Source organism: Salvia miltiorrhiza, chromosome 2 (genome assembly GCF_028751815.1).
Source record: "Salvia miltiorrhiza cultivar Shanhuang (shh) chromosome 2, IMPLAD_Smil_shh, whole genome shotgun sequence".
In the NCBI taxonomy this organism is placed as follows: Eukaryota; Viridiplantae; Streptophyta; class Magnoliopsida; order Lamiales; family Lamiaceae; genus Salvia; species Salvia miltiorrhiza.
In genome coordinates this window covers 24,048,781-24,071,565 of record NC_080388.1, presented here as the reverse complement: position 1 = coordinate 24,071,565, position 22,785 = coordinate 24,048,781, and the positions used below count along the sequence as shown (strand labels likewise).

Here is a 22,785-nt window from a genome sequence, read left to right as displayed (position 1 = left end):
CAAATGACCGTTGGCTTCTCAACGGTCTCCTTCGGCCAATTTTTTTTTTCTTTTTCACCTATATATAATCACATATCCCCTTCCTCAATCACAAACACTACATCAAACTACTCATTTTTTCTTCAATTCTTAAAGAAAATGTCTTCATCCACCAATTCTTTCAACAATAATTCTTCCTCAAATTCTTCATCCGACGAAGAAGTTCATGTTGATCCCGCACAACTTCCTCCTCTTCCCGATCCTACTCAAGCCCCCGATTTATTTTTTATGAGATGTGCTATGAATTTTATGACAGTGGCAAGTTCATATCGTCTCGAAAATTGGATATTTTAAATATTTGTTGTTTTTTTTATTTGTAATGTTTGGATTTTTAGTTGAATGAATTTTATGTTGTTAAAATTGAAGTTGTTTAATTTAAATTGAAAAAAGAATAAAAGTAAAGAGAAAATGAAATTAAAATCTATTGAACCCGGGCGAGTGCAATACCATTGTTGGAGTGGGTGCAATAGAAGTGGGACCATGTCTATTGCACCCACTATGGGTGCAAGGGTTGTTGATGCTCTTATAAGCTCCTTCAAAGTGTTTGGCAAAATAAGCTCATCAACAGCTTATAAGCTCCAAGAGCTTATAAGCTCCCCAAAAAATAAGTTCCTCCACCCCAACTTATTTTTTTATAATCTCATGTGCAACAATCTTTTTACAAATATTTTTTAACTATGATTTATTATTTTCATCATTAATCATTTAAGTTCATTTTTCTTCGATTTTCTCTCTCTAAAAAAATATTTTCTCTCTCTAGCTTATAAGCTCAATTATCCAAACACTTTGACAACTTATAAGCTCTTAAAAATGACATCTTATAAGCTCTTGAAACATCTTATAAGCTCCAAGAGCTTATAAGCTCTTTAAAATAAGCTTAGCCAAACACCCTCTAAATCGGCCAAACAATTATCACATTCAAGTCTCAAACTGAATAGTTAGACAAGAAAATTATTGATCAAGTAATTCACAAGAAAACAAACAACAGGAATCATGAATCACAAGCTCGAGGACAATTGATATCAATAAATCAAATACATGATTCAATCAACTATGTACAAACCTTAGAATCAGAAAATAATTAAACTAGTGATACATAATAAAAGAAAACAAAAGAATAATTTAAAAGAAAACAATTGAAAAGACTGAAATAAATAAAACACGGAATGAATCCTGAATGAACAACGTGAATCTTAATCTTACAGAAAATAAATCTAATCTATGAAAGAAATTAAGTTCCAAGTCTAAAAACTAATCCTTTTCTAAGCAAAGAAAATTATTCTCCATTTTTCACTGCAGGTAAAAGAGAATAGAATTGCACAAAGAATTAGTATTAGTAGAAAAGAAGGACTTAATCGAAAGCAAGAAAGTAATCAGAATGTCAAGTTCCAGGGAACCATTTCCGGCAGTTGATCTTGAGAAAGAGTTACATCTGGGCAACAACAAGGAATTCGAGGTCGATTTCGTTTTGTCCGCCGTCGACGCCAACAAACAAATCAAGCAAGAGCAACGAGATGTGACTAAGAGGAAAGAACAAGAAAGCAAGGATGAGCTGCAGAGTTTTAAGAAGGCCACGTCGTCGCTGTCGTCGGTGCAGTCTTCGCCATAACCAAGAAAATTAGAGAGAAATTACAAATTAAATGTATAGTTTTTCATCATCGGATTCTTGCTCCTGCTCACAGAACAACGGCATGAAGCCGCTGCCCCTGCTTTCTCTCCCCTGGGTTCGACCAGCCGTCTGATCCTCTTCTTTTCTGACCTCTGGTGAACGATAGCAAGGACTGTCGCCACTGTTTCTACCAACCTACCCCCAGGTGTTTAAGATTGGATTAAATGCGGAAGTGGTCTCATCGCTAAAATCTTTCGATCCAACAACTCTCTCTTAAGGCAAATCGAGTTTAATTTGTTGTTTCTTCAGATTTAATTCATGAATGGTAGAAAAACGTTGATGATTAGTAGAAAAGAAGGAGGGTACAATAATGTTGACATGTATTACTTACTCAAAGCAAACGGAAGATGGCGGAGAAAGGAAGCCAAGCAAAGGGAATATGATTTTGCCTATGAAAATAATTAAGAAGAGTTTTGCAGTGAATTGCGTTAGGGTGTGGTTGGGGCAATATAAAAGCAGAGATTTAATTTTGACTATAAAAAGAATAATATTTAATTTAAGGTTATGAATTATAGGGTAAAATAGTAAATTTATAACTATTTTTTATTATTATTATTTTATATGGGAGACTATAGTGAGAAAAATGGGGGCTGTGAATAAAATTGCCCTTATAATTAAACCACAAAACTAGCGAATGGATTTGGGCTAGAAGTTTAATTACCCAAGGAAAAGGACAATTATCATTGACACAAGAAAGGGAACGAAGCACGTTAGCGATGTGCTACTTGTACCGGATTTAAAGTAAAATCTGTTGAGTGTGGGAAACTTATTAAGCATAGGTATGCTGTCCATTTTGAAGGAAATTCATGCTACTCAACTTTTAAAACATTTTTAGTTATACAGCGATCGGAGAAGTAACAATCATGTCCTCTAAATTTGAAACTGCACTTGAGGGCTAATTAAAATAAACTGTGGGTACAAGACTACAAATTTATTTGCGTGAAGTTAAACGATGACTTCGTCAAATTATTAATTATCTAATATTGAATATAAAAAATATTTTGATATTAGATTTAGGGTTCAACTTCATGCCTCGTGCTGCCTATCAGTTTTCATTTTCTCAATATTAAAAATAAAAAAACATTTAATATTGAAAATACTAAATATTTTGTAGTACGTGTATTTTAAATAGACATTCTAGAATCCAACTGAGACAAAAATAATTTTACTAGTTAAAGTCTTCCAGAAGAATCAGTTGTACATGGGAGAATTATTGAACCTTTATCATGTATATAGTGGACATAAAATATGAGAAATGCATATTCGAACTTTGAAAATAAGTGGAGAATTTCATAATTGAAAGTTCAACATCATATTGGTAAGTAATTTAAATGAGGCGCAAATCAAAATTATTTTAATTTACGCGTGAATATATTCACCTAGCTCATTTTTTTCACCTTTTCCTTCTCTTCCTCACTCTCACTTTGAGCGCCCACCGAAAAAGAGACATTTGAATAGAAAGAGCATCTACGATCAGGGAGACGTAGAAAATATATCGTAGAAGATGGATAAGATTGATAGGATAAAGTATGATTGGTGGATATGGTGATTATATCCAATTTTGAATAATAAATAATTAATAGAAATGTGCACCATTAAAAAAATATATAATACAACGTGTAATTTGTAAAATCATCAAACAATAATAAAATCACATATAGAAGAAATATGAATAAGGAGATAAATATAAAAATTTAGTCAAATCAAATTTGATCTCACAACTTGCATAGAACCAAGTCTTGATCTTCCTCGCGGCTTGCATAAATTGTTCTCTACTACGACGAATGTTCAAAGAGTAGTTGAGAACATTAAAGGATGTGTGTCTAATGATGACGATGCAGAAGCATCCTTATAACTACCTGTCCATGTGTATTCAATGTCTGAAATCATGGTGGGTATGTCTTCAAAAGTTCTCCCATCTTCAAATTCAACTTTTACATCATTGGACATTTCAGACATCCTATAACTTTCCAATTCGGTAGCCACTTCTTTCATAGTCGGTCTCAATCTCCCCTTCAAGTTCAAACATCTTTGTGCAAGCCTTGCAACTAGAATCACCTCTTCCTTTCTTCCATGCTCCCAAACTTGAGGATCTAAAATTGTGTCCAGACAGTTTCCTTCCATGCATGTCATAAATCGTGTTGCTAGCCCTCTTTCTTCTTCTATTTTATCAAAAGATATCGGCCTTTGCCCTGTAAGAAGCTCCACAAGAACTACTCCAAAGCTATAAACATCACTCTTTTCAGTGAATTGACTTGATTGGAAATACTCCGGATCTAAATACCCAAACGTTCCTTTAACCAGAGTAGTTAAGTGAGTTTGATCTGCAGCAATGGACCTCGAAGTTCCAAAATCCGACACTTTGATGACATATTTTTCATCTAGAAGAATATTACTAGACTTGATGTCTCTATGATAGATAGGCATGGAAGATGCAGAGTGTAAATAGGATAGTGCCCCTGCTATATCTGCTGCTATTTTCAAACGCGTGTTCCATGGAAATGGAAATTCATTATTTGGATCATGAATGAGGTCAAAAAGGGTCCCATTTGGCATGAATTCATAGACAAGCAAAGGAACCTCAGTCTCCAAACAACACCCCAACAATTTGACCACATTCCTATGATTGATCTGCGACAGTATCACCACCTCATTTATGAACTGTTCTAGGTTGTTCTCTTCAACCAATTTTGATTTCTTGATAGCCACAATCTTACCATCGGATAACATTCCTTTATAGACCGTGCCTTGCCCTCCACGTCCAAGAATTCGATTTTCATTAAAGTGATCAGTGGCTATCTCCAACTCTTTTGCAGGGAATACTTTTGTTTTTCCAAGTACGCCTTCATTGGTTTGTTGTTGCAAGAGAAGACCACCATTTCGTTTGAAGAATTTCTCTTTAATCATTTTTTGCTTTCTCTTTTGCAACACCTTACACAACCAAAAGAACATTAAGAGCAACAGCAGAAATCCCAATCCAGAGCCCATGCCTAAATGCAAATTTACTTATGAGAATACAACTATCAACAAACTTATTGAGTTGCACACATATGATTATTATATATAATGTTACCTATCAAGATTATCATCTTTGATTTGGATGGCGGAAGTTGAATACAATGTGTGCCATCTATCCTCCCATCACCAACATACCCTTTTGGACATGAGCAGTGATAAGAGCCAAGCGTGTTGATGCAAATTGAATTTGAAATGCATGTATTAGTTGTATTATCCGTGCATTCATCAATATCTGCTCAAAAAGCATCACAAAACATGTAGAATGTTAGTCGATTGGCGTTTGATTCAAGTTACGAAGTACTCCAAGTTATAAAATAGATACAATATATATTAGTGTTAATTTCTTAATGATGAGATATAGATCGATTTTTTATATATATAAGCCAGCCCATAATATATAATTAATTTGATGAAGAAGAGTACTGGCATCGTTAACTTCTGGTTAAGCATATATTTGTGGTTAATTTGTAATCAAATCATTATCTTTGACTTATTTTAAAATGCTGAATGGTTTCCAACTTTTGATTTTGAGTAATTAATTTCAATATCCCCAAATTTATCAGCGCATTGGAACATGCATGTTTGTTTCATAAAGAATTTTGCCAAGAAAATGACACATCAAATTCAAAAGGTAAAATTGTTATCGAAAAGATTCAAAAATAGTGTTAAAATTGCAAAAGTGGCGATATTATTTGTTAAGCATAAAAAATACTCGGATAACCAACCTTGGCAGCCTGGACTGAGATAAGCATTGCCTTGGTAACCTTGGGAGCAATTGCAAAGGTAGCCTCCAAGCGTAGCATCATAATCAACACAATCGGTGTTATTCTGACACACGTAATCAGTTGGATTCAGTTGCGCTTCTTTGCAGTTCAATGCACCAATTCTCCAATCCAACGCCATGCTCGACCTATACAACTGAAGATCACGTGGCATCCCCATTGAGTTATTCATCAAGGGAAATGAACTATAAGTAACAAAATCATCTCCATATTCATCCAAGTATCGAACGAAGGCGTAGCTGCAAGAAAAATTTGTACGTGGCCATCGTCCTCTTAGATCGGTTAAATTTGCTTCAAGGTAACTCGTGCCTGCAAATCATCCAACTCATATTTCACTTTCTGTTTGCCTAGATCTGATTTATTTTTCGAGGAAACACCATATTCAATCTAAAAGCATATAGTAATATAAATTTATTATTATCTATACTAATATAAAAATTGTTTGGGACACAAAATATAGATTATCTATTATATACTCATTCTGTCCACAATAAGTGTGGTGTGGATGGGAAGACACGAGTTTTAAGAAAATATTGAAAGATGTGTATAAAATAGATAAAGAGTCCCACTAAAGTAGAATTGTTAGTTAATTAATAAATGGTGTGTGAGATGGTCTTTTTGTAAATATAGTGTGTGAATGAGAGTAAAAGTATAAAAGGGTATCTCCTAAAATGGAAAGATCACACTTATTGTGAACGGATGAAAATGGCAAAAAGACCACACTTATCGTGGACGAAGGGAGTGTTTAATTTTAAGGGTAATTTTGTAAATTATACTTCCTCCGCCCACGATATCGTTTCCACTTTTGTCATTTTGGTCCGTCTACAATATCATTTCAACTTCCATTCATAGCAGTAGGGTCCATAAACTTCACTCACAAATAGTGGGACACAAACTCCACTCACAGTAACACTCACCACTTTCTTAAAACTCTGGTGTCCATAAGGTCGAAATGATATCGTGGACGGAGGGAGTAGTATATTATATATTCAGAAAAATATATTTATTCATTAGATATTAAATTACTATACAAATATATTAATTAATTACATTACTTTATCTAATATCTATTTGATATATATATATATATATATATATATATGGAATCCTTTTTAAAATCCCAAAACAGATAAATATCCTATAAAATATAACTACTTAACTAGATAAAATGATAAATGAAAAAAGTTAGGCCTAAGGATTTTATTAATGTAAAGATATTAATATATCATAAATTGATAATTTTAAAAATTATAGAGTGTTTTTTTTTTAATTTCAGAAATTATTATTTTAAATAAAGTTATAATGTGTAAAAATAAATTAGAGATATTATTTAAATTAAACAAATACATGTATCTATCAATTCATTGTGACTGATATTACTGAAGGTTGTAATGATGTTCAAACTGAAGATGATGCAACGATAGGTTCATATTTAATAAGTTACCATAATATTCATATTTTAATAATTATTAATTGATAATATTAACAAGACCTATATATTTATAAAGGGATTCTCTAAAAAAAATTATTATTTCCTCCGTCTACCAAATGAGTACTCATATTTCTTTTTTGGTTCGTCTACTAAATGAATATTCATTTGATTTTTTGGTAAGTGTCCTCACACAACTCACTCACAACAAAAATGAGACCCTTATTACACTCACACACACTTAATCAATTTCTTAAAACTAGTGTCATCTCCAAATGAGTACTCATTTGGTGGACAGAGAGGGTATTTTTTTTATTATTATCAAAATTGATGATTTTTTAAACTGACCTAAGTCGGGACCAAAGAAATTTACTAGTTTATAGAGTTTATTAATTTATTTGAGTATTATTTTAAAGAACTTTGACTATAGTTATAGAATGAAATAGACCAAAATATTGCTATTTAAAAATTTAAATATAATACCATATTTGGGTATTTTACTTTTACCAAATAAAATAACATTGGTCATAGGTACTACGCTTTTTTCTCTAGTATAGATAAAAATATAGAAATAGTAATAATTTTTTACTATTATGTCCTTACACCCTTACATAACTAGTATAAATTTTTTTGTGTAGCCAAAATTTGTATAACATTATAAATAACACTATTAAATGAAATTACATGGAAAATTTTAGAATTGAATATTGTCTATATATATGACTATAATTTCCTTATATTGTCTCTTCTTCTTTTTTATAACTTCAACATTTCCCATATTATTTCCTTTTAGCTAAATTTATGTTTTGACTACAAATATATGTTAAAACATTTATAAGACTCTAGTCATAAAATTAGTTTTCAGCCCTAACTAATTTTTTTTAATACTATGCGTATTCCTTACTTTAATTTATCCTTATTTCAATTAAATGCTTCTAATAAAAAAAATTATGATTATTGTAATATGAGCTTTGAAATATTACAATAATGTACACCTTTTAATTTGTTGTAAAATTAACATCCTCTCTGAAGAGTTGATATGACAAGCAAAAATAATTAATGACCAAAATAAAAAATACCGATATTGTGCAGCTACACTTTGGCGTAGCCGCCTCGGTTAGACATTCCTGGTCAACTTTTCAGCAACCAAAGAAAATACGAGAATGTTAATTTTGCAATAAATTGAAAGGTAATGAAATTATTACATCATTTCAAAGGTTTGGTTAAAATTGTTGTAACGTGTATTAATTCACAAGTAACCTAAATATGAGTTACAGTTCACGCATTAATTGACAAGTAACCAAATATTATATCATAAATGTGATCATTTACAAGTTGGACGCCATGAAAACTCTATAATATAGTCATATAAATACAAGATGCATATATATATGTAGAGAGTGTGAATTACGATTTTAATATTTATATATATATATAGGGTTGGGTTCCGTGGATCCCTATGCTTATAATAGATCCGTAGATCCAAATCTAGACCACACATTTATGACATGTGGCGCATCAAGATGGTGACACGTGGCAAGGCATTTCAAGGCAAAATCTGGAGAGGGGTAAAATTGGAATATAATTTTTGAAATTAAAAAAAAAAAAAATATTAGATTTTCTCAAAATAGGTATATTTTAGATGCATAAAGTTTCATACGAGAATGCATGAACTTTCATATAAAAATGCATAAAGTTTCATATAAAAATGCATAAGATTTCACCCCACCCCAACCCCACCCCCCACACCCCAGAACCCCACCCCCCTACCCCCCCACCCCCACCCACCCCCCTACCCCCCTACCCCCCCACCCCCACCCCCCCAATTTTTTTTTTTTTTTTTTAAAAAACAGATTTTCTGACCACTGACCCACCCCTACCCCCCTACCCCCCACCCCCCCCCCACAAATTTTTTTATTTTTTATTTTTTATTTTCTCAAAAACTGATTTTCTGACCACTGACCCCCCCACCCACCCACCCCACCCCCCAAAATTTTTTTTTAATCAGTTTTTTTTAAAAAAAAAATGGGGGGGGGTGGACCAGCAATCAGAAAATCAGTTTTTGAAAAAGAAAAAAAATTGGGGTTGGGGGGGGTGGGGTGGGGGTGGGGCAGGGGTGGGGTGGCGAAACTACCAGATTTATTAAAATGAAATGCATTTTTTGTATAATTTAATGCATTTTTATGTGAAAACTTTATGCATTTTTGTTTGATTTTATATGCATGTGAAACATGCCTATTTTTGGGGGGTGGTAATGGGGAGGGTTGGGGGGTGGTGTGGGCTGGATTGGGGGTGGTATGGGGTGGGGTGGTGAAAATACCAAAACTGGAAAAATTAAATGCATTTTTCTGTTCAAAGTTATGCATTTCATGTGAAAACTTTATGCATCTTTGTGTGAAACTATATGCATCTAAAATATATTTATTTTGAGAAAATCTAAAAAAACATATAGTATATTTTTTTAATTATTAAATCCAAAAATTACATTCCAATTTTACCCCTCCAGATTTTGCCTTGGAATGCTTGGAAGCTCCTTGCCACGTGTCACCATCTTGATGCGCCACATGTCATAAATGTGTGGTCAAGATTTGGATCTAGGGATCTATTATAAGCATTGGGATCTATATGATCCCATTCCTATATATATATATATATATATATATATATATATATATATATATATATATAAGGAAAAACCTATCAACCCTTGAAGAGAAAAAGACGTTTACAAGGGTTGAACCTCGTTAAAAGCTCATCAGAGAAAACCCTACAAGATGCATATATAACCGAAGTAGGACATCTTAATTTTTCAAAGTAATCTGAAAAACGTTTCCTATTATTATAAACCAAAAATATTTTTTTTTAATTATTTTTAGAAACAACAATATTAAATATGTAATTGATTTTATATATTACCTATTGGAATTGGCACCAGACAACAACCTTCACTTGCCAAAGAATTTGTTCCATATTCGCATTGTGCCCGCCCATTATTATAAATCCAAGACTCGTCGTCGGAGCAAATGGTTGCACAGTTGGTGCGAATTGAAGTTATATTTTCTTTTCCAATAACCCCCACAACCATGTCATCGCAGCCAATGGCAGTGATCCAGTTCTCATCTGATAATCTATATTGAGTCCTCAACAAGTCAAGTGTCAATCTTCGCTCCTCTGGCTTGGTAATTCCATTTTCATTGTAGCAAGTTGAAGCCATGTTCGGATAGTTAACTACAATTTTTGTTGAATTCAGCTCAACGATTTCAGTGCTTAGAAGACGAAGGTAGGGTTGCGGAGGGTTGGTGGTGCTGTTGCAAACAACTTCAAAAGATGGCTCCAAGTAGCAATTTGACCCCACTCCAAATGGATATGGAATCGACATTTTCCCACATTGATCTAAGCATCCAAATTTGGCAATTGAACTGGAAAATGATATTGCTGGCGAAGAAGCAAAGGAGTTATTACGTACAAGCATGTATTCATCAGACTTATTAAGTTAATGAATTTCACTAATCAAGCTTCGAACAAACTTATTAATCTATTGTCACCTTTACGGACACATATAAAAGGTATTATGATGCTTAATTTTCAAGTGGGGATCAGAAAAATAAATACAAGTGGGGATCAGAAAAATAAACTAACCTTGGCATCCTCCCGATAGGTAAGGATTGCCCTCGTAGCCTTGCACGCAGCTACACATGTATCCTTTATCGTAGTAATAATCATCAACACAAACACTCTTCTCATCTCGACACGCGTAAGTTGTAGAATTCCGAGCTTGGCTACAGTTTCCAGCCCCAATAATCCACCAGTTTAGCCGCACCACTGGTGGCCTAGATGCTGATGCCCAATCATCATTTAGCAATGCCGTTGAGTTATGGAGGTAGTACAATGGATACGAAAATATGGTTTGATTCCGAAACCTCCTCTCCTGTATAAAGGCATAGCTGCAGGGGAAAAGCTTTTTGCGTAGTGATTTTCCGCTCAAGTCAATTAACTGTGCTTCCAGCTCCAACAAATTATCTACATATGTGCGTTAAGTTCAAATTTTAGAAAAGAGGCAAAAATTAAATTTGAAATAATTACTTTACTTAAATAAATATATTAATAGCGAGGACAAAATTGAAAATATACTCTTACTAATATATCATTTTATTATTTTAATTAGCTATAATTTAAAGTTTAAACTAAAAGAATAATCAAAACCACCCAAACTGTTCCCGTGCGTCTCTAACTCTCCTCCCTCTGCTAATCGAACGAGCTCACGCCACCACTGTCATTGGACCCACCGCATGCATTACTAATTTTCAAAATCTCCAACAGAAATTAATATCCTCGATCCCCATATCTTCTCAATCTCGTCTCCTCTCCCTTGTAGGATCATTTGGTACTAGGATTTACTCTATTTGATTTGAGATAGTGGAGCTGCAAATTAATATTTTTCTTAGAAGAAGTTATGTGGAGGTGTATTTGTTTTGAGAGAGTCTAAATCTCGGCTCGTGATGACACTTCTAGACTTCAAGTTGTAGAGTCTATATCCTTTGGACATGTTGCTATAGCCAACAAGTATGCATTTCACACTTGTTTCATCAAGCTTTTGTCTTTTTTTTCTTTTGGCATCAAAGCCTAGTTAAATACTAGGATTTTTTCAAAAAATAAAAACACTCTCATTCAAAATGGAGATTTCACGACATGTTTCTCTACCAATCTTCGCCGAAGAAAAATTCGAGTTTTGGTGCAAGAAGATGAAGACACTACTTGCCTCCTTAGACTTGTGAGAGCTCGTAGATGAAGGCTACGACAACGAAAATGGAAATCTTACAGTGGCTCAAATAAAGGAGCTAAAGAAGATGAAGCAAAGAGATGTCGCATCTTTGTCAAAGATTCAACAAGCCGTCACCGATTCAATTTTTCCTCGAATCATGGGAGCTGAAAAATCAAAGGAAGCATGGGAGATTCTACAAAAGGAATTTCAAGGAGATGATATAAGGTTAGAGACATTAAACTGCAAACTCTACGAAGAGATTTTGAAAACACAAAAATGAAGGATAAGGAAAGTTTAAATGAGTTTCATTCAAGATTTATTGAGCTCACAAATCAAATGAAAGTGTATGGTGATTTCGGATCAGAGAATGATAGAAAAGATTTTAAAATGATATGTCTTCCAGAAAGATTTAATGCTATTGTGGCTGTTATTGAGTAAACTAAAGATGTTTCTAAAATGAGCATTCATGAGTTGATGGGTTCTTTGAAATTTTATGACGAGAGGTTGCTAAGGCAATCATAGAAGCCGATTGAAATTGCATTACAATCAAAACTGAATTTGAATGCTAAAACTGCCGGTGAATCATCCTCTAGTGGTGGTGAACAAATTGTGGTGGAAATCATGGTCGCGGGAAAAAACAACCGTGGAGGTAAAGGTTTCTCTGTGAGAGACCAAAATAAAGCTGCAAATGAGAAGAAATGCAATCATTGTGGAAAGATCAGCCATGAGTACAAGGATTGTTGATTTAAGGATAAATCGATCAAAATGCCACAAATATAGTCGGTTTGGACATCTTCAAAAAGATTTCTACGCCACAATCAACCACAAAATCAGCAACATGCAAATTTTTTGGAAGAAAAACAAAGTGAAGGTTACATGTTCTATGCTTCACAAAGTATAAGGGGAAAAAATGAAGATGTGTGGTACATCGATAGTGGTTGTAGTAACCACATGACAGGTGACGAGTTCATCTTTGTGAGCATTGATACGGCTGTAAATTCTCAAGTAAAGCTGGGAAATGGTGCTCTCGTCAAAGCCCAAGGAAAAGGAACAATTATCATCGACACAAGAAAGGGAACGAAGCGCATTAGCGATGTGCTACTTGTGCCGGATTTAAAGCAAAATCTGTTGAGTGTGGGAAACTTATTAAGTATAGGTATGCTGTCCATTTTTAAGGAAATTCATGCGTTATACTTGATAAAGATGAGCCGGAGCAAATTGTTGCAAAAATTCAAATGGAGAAGAGTCGCAACTTCCCACTCACAGTCAAATATGCTGAAAATATGGCAATGCAAGCTCCAGTAATGGATGAATCATGATTATGGCATTTGAGACTTGGTCATTTGAATTTTAATAGTCTCAAGCTACTACATAATAAGAATATGGTCCATGGTCTTCCAAAAATTAAAGAGATGCAACACGTATGTCAAGGATGTGCACTTGGAAAGCATCACCGACAACCACTAGAAAAAAACGTACGATTACCGACGGTATTTTGCCGTCCGTAATAAGGCACGGCCGCCGGTGATAAATGCTACCGACAGCGTTACCGACGGCAAATCGCCGTCGCTCATCGGCTCGTCGGCAACGCCATTGCCGGCGGCGCCGCCGGCATTTCCCGCCGTTAATGCCGCCGTTGAACGGCGGAGAGTTGCTGGAAAATTACCGACGGCAAATGTCGTCGCTAATTAGCGGCGGCGAGATCACCGTCGGTAATTTCCACCGGACGGTGGTGGCGCACTCGCCGGACTTGGCCGATGTATTACCGACGGCAAAATGCCCTCGCTAATTACTGACGGCATTTTGCCGTCGGTAATTTTTTTTAATTTATTTTTTTAATTAATTTATTTATTTTAATTAATTTATTTATTTTATTTTATTTATTTTATTGTATATCCATAATTTATTTTCGTATTTATACAGTATTGCATAATTTAGACAAACTTCCCAGTCGGTCACCCATCTTAGTTGTGCTCTAAGTCAAGCACGCTTAACCTTGAAGTTCTTTTCGAGTGGTCACCAGTACAGAACACTTGTATTATTGATATATCTAGTACCTATAAATTCATTTAAAGTCTACTTCAATATGCAATATCATATATATTCATAACCTTATAATATGTCGAGATGATATCCAAAAAATGTTGTTAATTACGGATTTGGCTCGTTTCCGTCCCTATTTTTATGTTGGAAAAATATTTATTTATTAATTTAATTTAATTTAATTTTTTTTTTTATCAATCTACTATTTTATCAATCTAGTAACAATCTTGAATTCTTACTATGAATATTATCTTAAGTTATAATTATAAGTTTCTTACTAAGAATCTTGAATGCATAGTAATAAAATTAGATTAGTGATGAGTGATGAGTGAATCACTAATCAAATTAACATTCTTAAGTTATAATTATAAGATTCTTACTAAGAATCTTGAATTCTTAAATAATATCTTACATTAGTGATGAGTGAATCACTAATCAAATTAACATTATTAAGTTATAATTACAAGTTTCTTACTAACAATCTTGAATGCTTAGTAATAATATTAGATTAGTGATGATTGATGAGTGGATCACTAATCAAATTAACATTATTAAGTTATAATTATAAGTTTCTTACTAACAATCTTGAATGCTTAGTAATAATATTAGATTAGTGATGATTGATGAGTGAATCACTAATCAAATTAATATTCTTAAGCTATAATTATAAGTTTCTCACTAACAATCTTGAATGCTTAGCAATAATATTAGATGAGTGATGAGTGATGAGTAAATCAATAAATCAAATTAACATTATTAAGTTATAATTATAAGATTCTTACTAAGAATCTTGAATTCTTAAGTAATATCTTACATTAGTGATGAGTGATGAGTGATGAGTGAATCACTAATCAAATTAACATTATTAAGTTATAATTACAAGTTTCTTACTTTCAATCTTGAATGCTTAGTAATAATATTAGATTAGTGATGAGTGATGAGTGATGAGTAAATCAATAAATCAAATTAACATTATTAAGTTATAATTATAAGATTCTTACTAAGAATCTTGAATTCTTAAGTAATATCTTACATTAGTGATGAGTGATGAGTGAATCACTAATCAAATTAACATTATTAAGTTATAATTATAAGATTCTTACTAAGAATCTTGAATTCTTAAGTAATATCTTACATTAGTGATGAGTGATGAGTGAATCACTAATCAAATTAACATTATTAAGTTATAATTATAAGTTTTCTCACTAACAATCTTGAATGCTTAGCAATAATATTAGATTAGTGATGATTGATGAGTGAATCACTAATCAAATTAATATTCTTAAGTTATAATGTTTCTCACTAACAATCTTGAATGCTTAGCAATAATATTAGATTAGTGATGATTGATGAGTGAATCACTAATCAAATTAACATTCTGAAGTTATAATTATAAGATTCTTACTAAGAATCTTGAATTCTTAAGTAATATCTTACATTAGTGATGACTGATGAGTGATGAGTGAATCACTAATCAAATTAACATTATTAAGTTATAATTATAAGATTCTTACTTAAATCTTGAATTCTTAAGTAATACTCCCTCCGTCCGCCAAAAGTATGGCACTTTGGCTGGGCACGGAGATTAATAAAATTGGTGATGATGTTGATGTAGTGGAGAAAGGGTCCCACCACTTTTTGAGATGTGTGGTGGAGATTGAATTTGGGGTGGGTTTTTTGTAAATAAAGAGTGTTTGTAAGGATAAAATATAAAGGTGGATGGTGGGACCATGACTTAAAAAGGAAAGTGGAATACTTTTTGCGGACGCCAAATATAGTAATTGTGCCATACTTTTGGCGGACGGAGGGAGTATCTTACATTAGTGATGAGTGATGAGTGAATCACTAATCAAATTAACATTATTAAGTTATAATTATAAGTTTCTCACTAACAATCTTGAATGCTTAGCAATAATATTATATTAGTGATGAGTGATGAGTGAATCACTAATCAAATTAACATTCTTAAGTTATAATTATAAGATTCTTACTAAGAATCTTGAATTCTTAAGTAATATCTTACATTAGTGATGAGTGATGAGTGATGAATGAATCACTAATCAAATTAACATTATTAAGTTATAATTATAAGATTCTTACTAAGAATCTTGAATTCTTAAGTAATATCTTACATTAGTGATGAGTGATGAGTGATGAGTGAATCACTAATCAAATTAACATTATTAAGTTATAATTATTAGTTTCTTACTAATAATCTTGAATGCTTAGTAATAATATTAGATTAGTGATCATTGACGAGTGGATCACTAATCAAATTAACATTCTTAAGTTATAATTATAAGTTTCTTACTAGGAATCTTGAATTCTTAGTAATAATCTTAGATTAGTAATAATCAATGTTTAATTTTTCACTTGTATTTCAATATATATTTAATTTTAATGTTTTCGTATTATTATCTTTGACCAATTTATTAGATGATAAATGAAAAAAATAAAAAAAAAATAAATAAATAAATAAAAATTACCGACGGCAAACGCCGTCGGTAATTAGAATTTGCCATCGGTAATTAGCGGCGGCAAAATGCCGTCGGTAATTTTGGCCGGACGGTGGTGGTGCTATCGCCGGATGTCACCGGCGGTGGTGATTAGCGGCGGCCTCTTGCCGCCGGTAAATAGCGACGGCAACGCCGTCGGTAATAAATAATATATATTTAAATTAACATATATTTAAATTAGCGACGGCGGAACCGCCGCTAATTAGCGGCGGTTATTTTGCCGTCGGTAATGCGCCGGTAATAGGCAAAAGGCGGGTCGCCGTTTTTGCCGCCGCCGTGCCGTCGGTAATTGCCGGCGGCGGCGTCGCCGTCGCTAATTTTCGCCACTATTTTCGCGTTTTTTTGTAGTGAACCGTTTCCAAAAGGAGTTGCCTGGAGAGCGAAGAAGCCTTTGGAGATTGTACACACCGACGTGTCCGGACCAATGTCGATAAATTCTCATGGTGGAAATACGTCCTTCATTCTCTTTATTGATGATTTTACTCGTATGACTTGGGTCTACTTCTTGAAGCAAAAAACCGAAGTATTTGAAGTTTTCCGAAAATTTAAGATTCTAGTAGAGAATCAAAGTGGGAGTACCATCAAAGTACTAAGAAGTGACAATTGAAAAGAGTATACTTCAAATCAGTTCACCAAGTATTGTGAAGAAGAAGGCATTGAAAGACAACTAAGTATTGGATACACACCACAACAAAATGGTGTGTCCGAACGGAAGAATAGAACGGTGATGGAAATGGCAAAATCTATGATTCATGCCAAAGGATTGCCTAAAAGTTTTTGAGCAGATGTTGTTCATACCGTTGTCTACTTAATGAATCGATGTCCAACAAAAGTCGTGATGAATAGAACTCCAATTGAAGCTTGAAGTGGAAGAAAACCATCAGTCAAGCATTTGAGAATTTATAGGTCAATTTGTTATGATCAAATTCCAAAAGAAAAAAAGACAAAAGCTTGATAGAACAAGTATAAAATGCATATTTGTTGGCTATAGCAACATGTCCAAAGGATATAGACTCTACAACTTGAAAACTAGAAGTGTCATCACGAGCCGATATTTAGACTCTCTCAAGAATAAATACACCTCCACAACTTCTTCTAAGAACATAAAATTTGCAACTCCAGTATCTCTAATCAAATATAGTAAATCCTAGTACTAAACGATCCTACATCCCTGCCACCCAAACAAGCTCACATTGTCGGATGAAAGTCGATGTCTCTTGCATCACCCTGTCACTGACACCTACCTCTTGTATCATTAATTTTCAAAATCTCCAACAAAAATTAAAGCTTTTTTTTATTTGTGGATAATAACAGGAGGCGAGAGATGGCGGTCGAGGAAAGAGGTGGTGGTGGCTGGAAATTAGCAGAAGGGGATGGAAAATGGCGTGGGACGGCTGAGGAACTAGGTAGTTTACATAGAAGAGCATGTGGTTGCCCAGTGGCCGATTTACGTGGCGATTTACTTTGGACTTTGGAGCATGGGGATGCAACTACATCCCCCCAAAAATATATTATTAATATTTATATACTTCTAATTAAAAATGAATTGAGATTCAGTATATCACACTTGATGTCTCATTTTTAATTTTGTTTATTTTCTTATATTCTCCTTGTTCATAAAAAAAATTTACTTTTTTTTTGGGACGTCCACAAAAAAGTTTCCTACTTTTATTTGGACTATAGTTATAACACATTTTCACCACTCCCAAGACACTCAACAATTTTTTCTCATATCTCAATACACATAACAACTTTTTCCTAAAACTCGTGTCACGTTCTCTTAGAAAGTTCTTTCATGGACGAGAGAGTATATTTTTTCTTCAATTTTAACTTTGTAAACTTTAGTTTAATTTTGTCATTATTAACTAGGGTTTATTTCAAAATTGTTATCTTTAAAAAATAAAAATAAATATATTATTAAACCAAAATTTCAACCATTAAATAAATAAAAAATGAAAAATTATTGATGATCAAATTTTTGATTGTTATTAAAATAATATTCGGTCGTTAAAAAAAAACAAAATGGTCACTAGGGTTGGTAATTTAACAACTGAAATTTTCGATTAATAAAGAGTTTTGATAGTATATTTGTCAAAAAAGTAGAAGAGAGAATAAAGTTAACTTTTTAAGTGAGAAGAAAGGTAATTATATTTTGTGAACATATATGACATTTGAGATAAATAATGAGTTGATACATTTATAATAAGAAAACGAGCTATAACAAAAAGACAAATTCCTTTAAATTTTCTCTTACTTTTCCCCCATTTTTGGCAAAAACAAAAAAAAAATCAACATTTCTCATTTCTCGTTTTCATTTCAAAGAGAGACAAAAAACGAAGGGATAATATTTAGAAAAGAATGAATGAAAAAACAATGAAATTATCATTTGTAGAAAATAATAGTAGAAAAGAAAAGAGGGGATAAATTTTTATTATTAATTATTTTTTCAATAATAAATTTATCAACTAAAGAAACACTACACAGTTCTTCAAGAAAAAAAAATACATCAATTTATCTATGGTTGAACATTACCTTCAAACATGCTGTCCTGGCAACAACCATGATATGGGCAATACCCGACGCCGCCTGTATCATTCTTGTCGGCACAAAACGCCGAGCAGCCTCCAAAGACGGAACTTCCGTTGGATCGCAGCACCATATCATCGCAGCCAATGGCAGTGAGCACATTTTCATACGAAAACGTATAGGGAGTTCCGGACAAGTTCACACTCAAACTATGTTGATCATTTACTGACGAACCATAGCAAGCTGAAATCATGTAAGGGTTTATGAGCCGAATATAAGTTTGATTGATTTCAATCACTTGCTTATTGATAATAGAGAGGTAAGCTTTGGGAGGGCGAGTGGAAGTATTGCAGTCGATGTTAAAGTAGGGATCGAGGGAGCAATTTGACCCGACTCCGAATGGATATGGAATGGGTAAATCCCCGCAGCGATCCAGGCATCCGAGCTTGGCAATTGGAGCGGCGGAGAATAGTGGTGAGACAAGTAGGAAGATAGAGATTAGTTGCAGAGGCAGCATGATTGGTTTAGCTCAAGAGTAGCAGTTTAATGGAAAGAAACTGGGTTTTAAACGATACATAACTTTCTTATATAAATGGATTCTTTGTAGAGGACTTCGACAATTAAATAAATAGATTTTTCGTCTTATTAATTAAATTTTATAATTTCTGAAATTATCTCATCTGGGAGAAATTTTGGTCTTTATCCGGCTTGCAGCATGAAGTGGAAAGCAATAATATCCAAAGTGCCTTTTTGAAGCATTCAAAAGAAAGTGGCGAAATTTCCTCGAAGGGGAGTGCTATTAATTTCACTATGATGCATGACTAGAAGGGAGGAGAAAAAAAGGGGCAGCCAACCGAGTGTGGGTCACTATTTTAATTGGTGGCATTTATAATCCCCTTGAGTTTTCAAAGGCACCTGTAGCTCTTCAATCATTTTTCACAAATTCTCCCCGGGTGCACCGTGCACCCGGATGTACAGTGTCCTTTTGATAATATGATAGTATCATTTAATGTTAGTACTGTCATTTCAATATAGTGTTAGTGTAATTTCGCGACAGTGTTATTTATATAACATGTTAGTGTCATTTAAAGTAAGTATTAGTGTTATTTTGCACCTGAGTGCACAGAAGACCACCACATCATTTTTTAGGACTAAAATATTTTCACACATTTGGAAGTTACAAAAATATACTCCCTCCGCTACCCCCTTTCAATAAAAGTGGCTATATTATTATATTTATTTATTTTATTTTTTTTGATAAATTTATAATATTAAATAAAGAAATTAAAAGATCACCTCATCATTTTCTAGGACTAAAATATTTTCACACATTTGGAAGTTACAAAAATATACTCCCTCTGCTACCCCCTTTCAATAAAAGTGGCTATATTATTATTATTATTATTATTATTATTATTATTATTATTATTATTATTATTATTATTATTATATATTTTTGATAAATTTACAATATTAAATAAAAAAATTAAAATACCGCGTCACAAGGGACTCGAACCCAAGACCTTTGGCTTTAGGCATTAACCCATTATCGCTTGGCCAACACACGCACACATATTATTATATTTATTTATTCCACTATAAGTTGCCCAAATCTAAAATAGAAAAGTTTTGAGTTTAATTAATTCCACTTAATTAAGAATTAGGGCAGCCTAATTAAACCCTCTCTCATCTCTTTGCATCATTCTAACCCTTGCCGTCTCACTCTAACCTAACCTCCTATGACACGATCTCTCTCGAATTTTCTATAGGCCGTAACGATTAAAAATAAGAGAACCATCGATTCTCCGACATCAACCCTCGATTATTTGGGGTCAGATGTCTCTGTGAGTGGCGGAGGCGGCGCCGACCTACTTCTCTCTCGAAATTCGTGTTGGTACATCCCTTTGTTTGTGCAAACCCTAGCCCAAACCCACCTCCCGCCGTCTGCGGCAGTGATGAAAAATGAGAGTACCTTCGATTCTCTAGCGTTGACCCTCGATTCTTTGGGGTCAGATGTCACTATGAGCGACGTCCTCATTTGTGCTGGCAAATTTGATTCCCTTCGTTTTGTGTGCGGTCTATTTTATAAAGGTTCATCTTTTGATGCGATTCTCTATCTGGGCATGTGTGTGTGTGTTTCGCTTGTGGTTTATTAATTGAACGAATTTGTTTGGATGAGAGGAGAATGATGCTAGCTGATTACATTAGTATAGTGTTGGGTGTGAATCTTGCTGCTTTTTTTTTTTCTCAAAGTGAATCTTGCTGCTTATTACTGATCAATATCGTCTTTTCTGTGATGATGTCAAAATTTCTTCTAATTTTGTAACTTGGTTCTGGATTACCAAGAAATTTGATTGCAATTACTGAATATTGCTCAAAACCATGGCTTGAAGATGGGACTTGCGATCATGAACAAGACGCCTGGTTGGGACAGGGTTTGAAGAAAGTATTGCATTCGTTTATGGAAATCCTACTAACAACTGCTTCCAGCGCCTCATCAGCTCCTGAAATGGCGGAAATATTACAAATATGGTGAACTTTAATTTAAATTTGGATGTGTTATTTAATGGATTGTGTTGTTTAAAAATTGGTTCTTATTAACTCATTAATTAAGATAAAAAAAAGGCATTTAATAATATTAAATTTTAATGGGTCGCATTCAATTAAAGCATAACATTCAATTTTAATCTTCCAGTTCGAAAAAAATGGGAACTTTAATTGGAATGGAGGGAGTATGTTACATCATTTTGAAAGTTACGGGAGCTAAAGTTTACCGCTCCACATGACAAAAAAAGCATGCAACTTTGATAGCACTAGTTTAAAAGAAGAAAAAAAAAAAAAAAAAAAGAAGACTTTGGTTGAGGTCGTCTTCTTTGAGGAAAAATCAACATTCCTTTAGAACTTGCGTGTGAATTAGTGTTATTTTGCACCTGAGTGCACAGAAGACCACCACATCATTTTTTAGGACTAAAATATTTTCACACATTTGGAAGTTACAAAAATATACTCCCTCCGCTACCCCCTTTCAATAAAAGTGGCTATATTATTATATTTATTTATTTTATTTTTTTTGATAAATTTATAATATTAAATAAAGAAATTAAAAGATCACCTCATCATTTTCTAGGACTAAAATATTTTCACACATTTGGAAGTTACAAAAATATACTCCCTCTGCTACCCCCTTTCAATAAAAGTGGCTATATTATTATTATTATTATTATTATTATTATTATTATTATTATTATTATTATTATTATTATTATTATTATTATTATATATTTTTGATAAATTTACAATATTAAATAAAAAAATTAAAATACCGCGTCACAAGGGACTCGAACCCAAGACCTTTGGCTTTAGGCATTAACCCATTATCGCTTGGCCAACACACGCACACATATTATTATATTTATTTATTCCACTATAAGTTGCCCAAATCTAAAATAGAAAAGTTTTGAGTTTAATTAATTCCACTTAATTAAGAATTAGGGCAGCCTAATTAAACCCTCTCTCATCTCTTTGCATCATTCTAACCCTTGCCGTCTCACTCTAACCTAACCTCCTATGACACGATCTCTCTCGAATTTTCTATAGGCCGTAACGATTAAAAATAAGAGAACCATCGATTCTCCGACATCAACCCTCGATTATTTGGGGTCAGATGTCTCTGTGAGTGGCGGAGGCGGCGCCGACCTACTTCTCTCTCGAAATTCGTGTTGGTACATCCCTTTGTTTGTGCAAACCCTAGCCCAAACCCACCTCCCGCCGTCTGCGGCAGTGATGAAAAATGAGAGTACCTTCGATTCTCTAGCGTTGACCCTCGATTCTTTGGGGTCAGATGTCACTATGAGCGACGTCCTCATTTGTGCTGGCAAATTTGATTCCCTTCGTTTTGTGTGCGGTCTATTTTATAAAGGTTCATCTTTTGATGCGATTCTCTATCTGGGCATGTGTGTGTGTGTTTCGCTTGTGGTTTATTAATTGAACGAATTTGTTTG

The 22,785-nt window shown here is 33.6% G+C and overlaps 1 protein-coding gene across 1 annotated transcript; it reads right to left on the bottom strand.

The window, feature by feature from the left end:
• Window positions 1–3,238: 3,238 nt before the first annotated feature.
• Window positions 3,239–19,467, bottom strand: LOC131007785 (wall-associated receptor kinase-like 8). The gene is made up of 6 exons (XM_057934701.1): window positions 18,791–19,467; window positions 10,577–10,957; window positions 9,854–10,372; window positions 5,452–5,817; window positions 4,782–4,958; window positions 3,239–4,698 (listed from the first exon to the last, which is right to left on the bottom strand). Exons 1-6 carry the CDS (start codon window positions 19,299–19,301, stop codon window positions 3,497–3,499), a joined length of 3,156 nt encoding a protein of 1,051 aa, XP_057790684.1. The 5' UTR covers window positions 19,302–19,467; the 3' UTR covers window positions 3,239–3,496.
• Window positions 19,468–22,785: the final 3,318 nt, after the last annotated feature.